The sequence below is a fragment of the Sphaeramia orbicularis genome, chromosome 19 (assembly GCF_902148855.1).
Source record: "Sphaeramia orbicularis chromosome 19, fSphaOr1.1, whole genome shotgun sequence".
Lineage (NCBI taxonomy): Eukaryota > Metazoa > Chordata > Actinopteri > Kurtiformes > Apogonidae > Sphaeramia > Sphaeramia orbicularis.
Window position 1 is genome coordinate 52844179 of NC_043975.1, and position 7922 is coordinate 52852100.

The 7922-nt window shown below is 42.9% G+C and overlaps 1 protein-coding gene across 1 annotated transcript in view; it reads left to right on the plus strand.

Annotated features, from left to right (window-relative positions):
- The window catches only part of LOC115439497 (voltage-dependent T-type calcium channel subunit alpha-1G-like), a 65579-nt gene that overhangs the window by 29103 nt on the left and 28554 nt on the right, over window positions 1-7922 (plus strand). The window contains exon 5 of the mRNA XM_030163311.1: window positions 6096-6280. Coding sequence (XP_030019171.1) covers window positions 6096-6280 — 185 coding nt within the window. The remainder of the gene's footprint in view (window positions 1-6095; window positions 6281-7922) is intronic.

Sequence of the window (7922 nt, forward strand, 5' to 3'; positions counted from 1 at the left end):
AATGTCCCTGCTTTGAATGGAAGCCTATGCAGGCGTGGGCAGGAGTGAACAGAGGCGGACGGACCAGAGTTCACTGAAAGCCTCTATTTCTGGTCCTGGTGTCACAGACACACAGCTGTAGTTTTAGTATTAGCATTAGATAAATTACACAAACACAGCATCAATAGAGCACGCTCAGCAAATATGACATACTTAGCATTAAAAATCATCTCAATGTTAATAAAAATGCTTGTTATTTTTTTTTTGTATTATTTTGTTTTTATTGGAAAAGGAGCAAGATATCTCAGCATTACCATTCATACATATGATATTTATTAGAGTCCTGTTTGTAGTTCTTATTTTCTACATACAACAGCGTCAAACACAAAAACAAAAACATATGAACTGAGTGCTTACAGTTTTGGTATTCTCACTTAAAATAAGACAGTCACAGCTTTCAATTCCTCTGTGTTCTTTAAACATTCCACATGTTTATGCAGAAGTCAAACATTCACACAGAATAAAGACAGGGAGATTACAAAGAAGACATTCTTAGAGACAAACTCTGGGTGGCTAGAGGAGAAGAACTGAATCCATTTGTCCCAAATATGGTCACATTCATCCCTCTGGATTCTGATAGAGTCAGTCACAGGTGTCAAACATGCGTCCCGGGGGCCTAAACCGGCCCGCCAAAGGTTCCGGTCCGGCCCTGGGATGAATTTGCAAAGTGCAAGTCAGGGCATCAAACTCAAAATACTATCATAATAACCTATAAATAATGACAACACCAATTTTTCTCTTTGATTTAGTGCAAAACACATTCAATTATGAAAATGTTTACATTTACAAACTATCCTTTAACAGTAAAATGTGAATAACCTGAACAAATATGAACAACCTGAAATGTCTGAAGAAAATTCAGTGCAATTTTAACAATATTCTGCCTGTTCCTAAATGTTTTGTGCCTTGTAGATCTTTTCAACTTCAACTTTCAACTTTATTTATCCTTAGGAAAGGAAATTGGGTGTGCAGCAGGGGTCATAAACACATAAGCACATACCCAAAGACACAGACACAGAAACAGCACCCCAGATGCCACCCAATAAAATGACAGAATACAGGACAATACACAGTGGAGCCACTCCCCCTCCCAACACAAGTAAAAAAAGGTCCATTATGGCAGTACACCAGTTAACTGCCAGAATGGCCATGAGCCTTAAAAAATAAATAATCACATAAAAAGATTTTAAAACTTGACATAAGAAGAAAAAAAAAAAAAAATCTAGATATCAGCTACATGAATTCAGATTCCTAATAGCCCGCAGGAATAAAGGAGGTCCCCAGTCCGTCCGTTCTCAGCTGAGGAACCCTAAAACAGCCACCAGAGGGAGTGAATGAAACTCCCCAAACAGTGGGAGATCAGGGCAGTTTAAACTGTGTTTGGCCTTAACGCTGACCTGTTTATCATCCATGTCCTGCAGATGGGTTAGCTGGACCCCTACACACCTTTGATGCTACATCTACCAGTCTAATTAGCTTCTTCTTGCTGGTCATTGAAAGACCACCATACCACAGCACAATGCAAAACGTTAAAACAGACTGAATCAAACACTGTCAAACACAGTCATCAGTCCTGCATACATTAAATGATTTCATCTTTCTTAAATAGAAAAGTCTGTTGGACCTTTTTCACACTGCCTCTGTATTACTGTCAAATGATCATTTCCGATCAGTAATGGTCCCTAAGTATTTGCATTCATCCACATTTTCAACAACCTTATTTTGAATAATGGTTTGTAATCCATTATGGGCAGACCTACGGAGACCAATAGTCATATCTTTGGTTTTGGAGACACTGATGGACAGATAAAAGTTTTCACACCAACAGGTCAGATCCTCCACTCCAGGACCATGCCCGTCCTCCTCATTGTTCAAAGGCTCACTAGAACTGGATCGTCTGTGAAGTTCACATGGTGCCTGTTCTCATCCTGCTCCTACCATCATCATCAAGCAGTGGTGAAAGTACACAGCCCTGAGGAGCGCCTGTAGAGGAAAGGGCTTTAAGGGACAAGGCTCTGAGAACCCTCTGATCTGTAATGCACATGTATGCATGAAAGTCGAGGCAAAATATTGATAAAATTGTATTTATATTACTGAACAAATGTCATTTTTTTTCAGGTTATTCACATCCTGTTGTTTGGATGGTTTATAAATGTAAATATTGGCATGATTGAATGTCATTTTTTTTGCGCTAAAACAATTTGCAGTTGTCATTATTTATTGGTTATCATGCTATTATTTAACTGGTCCGGCCCACTGCAGATTAATTGGGCTGAATGTGCCCCCCCCCCCCACCCAGAAGAAAATGAGTTTGACAGCCCTGGAGTCAGTCCATTTTCCATTGGAACATTTGCCAGACGGTCCTGGTACCAGTCTGCTACTGTTGGTGCCGTTGGCTTTAAACACCTTCTTCTAATAGAGTTCTTGCTGGCACCTGTAAAAGCACCTGTAGTACTTAGTGTCCTCCCTCTGTTCTAGAACTGAGACAACACCAAGATACACATTTACACAGTTTAGAGAGAACAGGAACCCTGAAGACCCAGAGTAAAGTCCTGTGAATAGGACTGGCCTCTGTGACCCACACTAACCCTAACCCTAACCCTGTGACCCACACTAACCCTAACCCTAACCCTAACCCTAACCCTGTGACCCACACTAAACCTAACCCTAACCCTGTGACCCACACTAACCCTAACCCTAACCCTGTGACCCACACTAACCCTAACCCTAACCCTGTGACCCACACTAACCCAAACTCTAACCCTAACCCTAACCCTAACCCTGTGACTCACACTAACCCTAACCCTAACCCTAACCCTGTGACCCACACTAACCCTAACCCAGTCCCAGAACACAATGAGAAGGACTGGCCTCTGTGACCCACACTAACCCTAACCCTAACCCTAACCCTAACCCTGTGACCCACACTAACCCTAACCCAGTCCCAGAACACATGAGAAGGACTGGCCTCCTGTGATCCACACTGTCCCCAACACTCAGAAGAACCACCTCTGGGTTTACCCTGATGGGGTGTCTGAAAGAATCTAACCACATGTTTCCCACAATGCTCTCTCCATTCTAATGAATTTGTAAAAAATGCTTGTTATTAAATGACTATATTGGAGGTGGATTTAAAAAAAAAAAAAAGTCCAATGTCTACAAGCTCACGCAGCTGCAGTAGCAAGAGGCAATGAAGCTGTTTCTGTGATTGTTGCCGCTGCGGCCGCAGTGCAGCTGCGTGGAGCTCCGCTTCCACAATGCAAGTTGCGACAAATTTCCAAAAATGCCTGAGTGACCTACGGTTATGGTGGAGCACACCTGGAAACTGTTCACTGTGAGGGAAGAGAGTTAAGTGTGTAATCACAGACAGACTTACGGAGTCATGATCCGTAGGATATGACTCAGGTTTGACAGATCTGACGAAAACTGGTGACGAAAGTCATACGCAGCTGTAAGGTAGAGTTCATTTAAATGGCTTTATTACAGCAGAGCATCATATTTTCATATGTTCGATATATGATGTATGTCAGATATGAGCATTGCATGTTTGTGGTGGTGCTGCCCTGTGAGGACCACGTATCTCTAACGGCGTCCATACACTGTGTGATTTTAGAGACCATTCCTCACTGGTGCTTCTCTTTCTGGGCTGGGTCCAGATGTTCCTCTGATGGTGTGTGGTCCTTGGTGCAGTGGACATGGGCTAAGGAGAAGACAAGAACACCTCACCACCACCTCACCACCAGCAATTGTGTGTTCGCAAGGAAAACGCAGCTGTTTGAAATCCTGCTCGCTCCTCCTGAGGGTATCCACTGTCAAAGCACTGCCACGAGCCCATGGGCCTCAGATTCTCACACTGTGCATGCGCCAACACAGACGCGTACAGTAGCGTACAAGCAGGAGCTGGTATTGTCCTAGTGCAGTTTAGCTGTTGCATCTTCCCTCTAGTTCCCTCTGCTGTAGGACTGACAGCCCATACTGTCCACGTCTGGACAAACAACTCCTGCACCAAACCTGTGGTCGTCTTTTCTTCTGTTTTCATTCCTCACAGATAATGGCACATGTTACCAAAGCAGCTCGTTGGTTTGTGTTTAGCACTAGCATTTGTGACTCACACCATACACAATCGTCTACGCACTTCCGGATTCCTTGGTATTTTAACCTTGTATTTCCGGATACAACACTGGAATGTGTGGTGCGTCCTCTGGTGTATGGTCCTACAGTGTGGTGCATCCTCTGGTCTATGGTCCTACAGTGTGGTGCGTCCTCTGGTGGATGGTCCTACAGTGTGGTGCATCCTCTGGTGTATGGTCCTACAGTGTGGTGCGTCCTCTGGTGGATGGTCCTACAGTGTGGTGCGTCCTCTGGTGTATGGTCCTACAGTGTGGTGCGTCCTCTGGTGTATGGTCCTACAGTGTGGTGCGTCCTCTGGTGGATGGTCCTACAGTGTGGTGCATCCTCTGGTGGATGGTCCTACAGTGTGGTGCGTCCTCTGGTGGATGGTCCTACAGTGTGGTGCGTCCTCTGGTGGATGGTCCTACAGTGTGGTGCGTCCTCTGGTGGATGGTCCTACAGTGTGGTGCATCCTCTGGTGTATGGTCCTACAGTGTGGTGCGTCCTCTGGTGGATGGTCCTACAGTGTGGTGCATCCTCTGGTGTATGGTCCTACAGTGTGGTGCGTCCTCTGGTGGATGGTCCTACAGTGTGGTGCATCCTCTGGTGTATGGTCCTACAGTGTGGTGCATCCTCTGGTGGATGGTCCTACAGTGTGGTGCATCCTCCGGTGGATGGTCCTACAGTGTGGTGCATCCTCTGGTGTATGGTCCTACAGTGTGAGCAGTCAGGTCGCATACGATCATCGGTCCATACAGTGTGAGAACATGAATCGTGACCCTGACTTTACAAATGATTCGCACAGTTTGAGATGGAGCTGCGTGCAGCGATCGAAATAATCGCACAGTGTATGGACGCCTTAAAGGAATTGTTTTAATGGCCTCAGGAAAACCGGTCTGTTTTCAGCTTAGTGATGATTTTCCAGTGAATCCAAGAGTTGATTTAACTTACAGAAGGAGAGTTTCCCCAACCCTTAAGGGAATGCTTCGTCCTCCAGGTCACCACAAACATTCTAAATAATAGATCGGGAGGCAGAAAACGCAGTCAGAGGGACAGACTGCAGTTAAAGGTACGACATATTCCTTAGATATATTGGAGTAAAATGACCAAGAAGCACAAAATGAGCAGGTTCAGGTACTTGTTTCCACTGCAGTGCTCGATAAAGTCCAATGGACACAGTGATGTTGAGTGTAATTACCTTTGGATGTGCAGGAGGAGCTTAAACTGATCAAACTTCATAATAATTCCCCAGACACCTTCTTCATATGGAGCATATACTGTTGTACGTTGATGAGCGTCCTCATATGCAAATGAGGCTTTTCATCTGTATCCCTGCTTCTCTTATCTCTTCAGGGGATGTTTTTGGAATGCATGAAGCAAAGGAGTTGCCATGCTTTTTTTTTTTTCTTATTTTAAGTGAAAGTCAGCCAGTATCTATTATTTTCCGAAATGCACATTGCTGTGCAGCCAGAATTAGCGAGAGCAGATCCTATAACATTAGAATGAAGTAAGGAAAGAGCTGCTGTTTCATGATCGTCAGGTCAGAAAAGACAAACTCAATAAGATGTGCATGTGAAATACTGACAACGGGCTCCTGATAAATATCGGAAATGACTTGGTAACAACAAAACCTGCAACATCACAGGCAAAAATAAAATAAAATCACTGCGTTCTGTATCATTTTCATAAAGTCAGTATTTACAAGCAGGAATGATTTCTGCTGTTTTGATTGGTCAAATAAAACTGGCGTCTATAAGCATTGAGCTTCTGCCTAAACCTGTTCAGTCTGGACATCCTTCACAGTGGGTGGAGTTCAAATGAGCCTCATGGTTTGTATTTTCTGTTATGGATGAGGACTGCATAAACACAAAACCTGAGTACTTCCTGTCAGCTCAGACGTCTGTCCGCTCAGTGTGAACTGCCTCTCTGTCCTGGTGGTCTTCCAGATCGTGGCTTTGGGCTGGTGTTTTGGGGACAAGGCGTATCTGAGGAGCAGCTGGAACATTCTGGATGGGATGTTGGTGATGATCTCTGTCATTGACATTCTGGTGTCGCTCATCTCCAACTCTGGGACAAAGATCTTGGGAATGCTGCGAGTGTTGAGGCTCCTGAGGACGCTGAGACCACTGCGGTAAGACCCTCCCACCACAAACAAACCAGTACAATCAGACGTGTAGACATGCTGGGTCCCAATTAGGGATGGAACGATTATCAGTATAACGATAAACAGCAGTAAAATCACAGACGGTTAGTATTAGCGTTTAAATTCTAATTCTCATGATAACTGTGTTTGATTACCGCACTTTTAGGAGAAAAACCCTATGGAAAGATCTGCTTTAATGTCAAATATTTGAGTAGAGTTTGAATTTATTACAATTTTAATTTTCTATACCTAATATTTGAACCAATATTCACTTTTAAAGTCTGTGAAAAGGTTCATTAAGCATCTGTGTGTTATTTATGCAATAAATTATATACATTTTTCAAATTGAATTTTTTAAATTTTTTTTGTGTTTTCTAGCCTTTAATGTTGATGTAGTAGGTTAAAGTGAAAAAATAATAGACAGATGAGATAGAAAAACAGATCCAAACATGGGTATAGTAAACATTTGTTTCTATAGTATATAAAGGCCAAATCAAAAGGACTGAAAAACAGACAGAATAGACTCAGACCACTAAGGGTTAATATGTGAATGTTTCTGACACAGAAGGGACATTGGGACTGTTATTTATTTATTTATTTTTTTCAAAATACAACTTGGTTAAATTCTTTCAGTGTGTGTATCAGTACTTTTTGAATATTTTGAGCACAATTTCTATAATATTGCGATAATAATGATAACTGTGATAATTTTGGTCACAATAACCGTGATATGAAATTTTCACATCGTTCCATCCCTAGTCCCAGCATGTGCGTCCATATAGATTACACAGTGTTGCATAGTAATGAAGTACTATTACTTCACTACTGTATTCAGGCATGTTTTGGGAGAATTTGTACTTTACTGAGTATTTTTATACCAATGGCTACTGCCACAGTACTGTGGCACAAAATATTGGTTTGTCTGTTGCCACAGACCAATCAAATGTTAGCATTTATAGTAGAGCCAGGGATCAGGGATACTGTTCCATGAACTCATTCGCCTCTTGTTTTTGTTTTTTTCTTTTTTTACTCATTAGCCTCTTACTGCTACAGTACTGTGGTGATATATGGTGTATGCTTCAGTGCATTCTTTTCAGATTCAGATTTGTGCATTTTGCTACCACAGTACTGTGGCAGTTGATGGAAGAAATGACAAATTTGTGATAGTATTTAGTATAGAACAGGAATTATTGTTGTAAATCCTCTATATGTTGTTTTCTGGTGTTCTTTGCTCTGGAGGCTGGAGAAGGTGGGCGGAGCTACATGCTGGATGTGGCAGTGTGCTGTGTGACTTCAGTTCTGTGTCAGTTCAGTACTGTGGTCCAGTGGAATTCTGCACTCTGAGCGTAGTCCCAGCGGCTGGGACAGCGGCGAAATTAATTCAAGTGAATGTGATGTTTTCACTGCTGAGGTTACCAGTGACAACAAAGTCAGGAAGATGATTTGTCATTGGGCCTAAACTTGTCATGATCAAATACAGACACTGTCCACACTCGACCTGTGGGCGATCTGTGGATCTGAGGGAGCGTTCATGAGTCTGTGACAGAAACTGCTGGTTTTCTGTCAGGGGTTCGGACTCTGGAGTCCTTATGAAGTGTAATGTAGGCGCCATGTTTTGAGGAGCAACAAA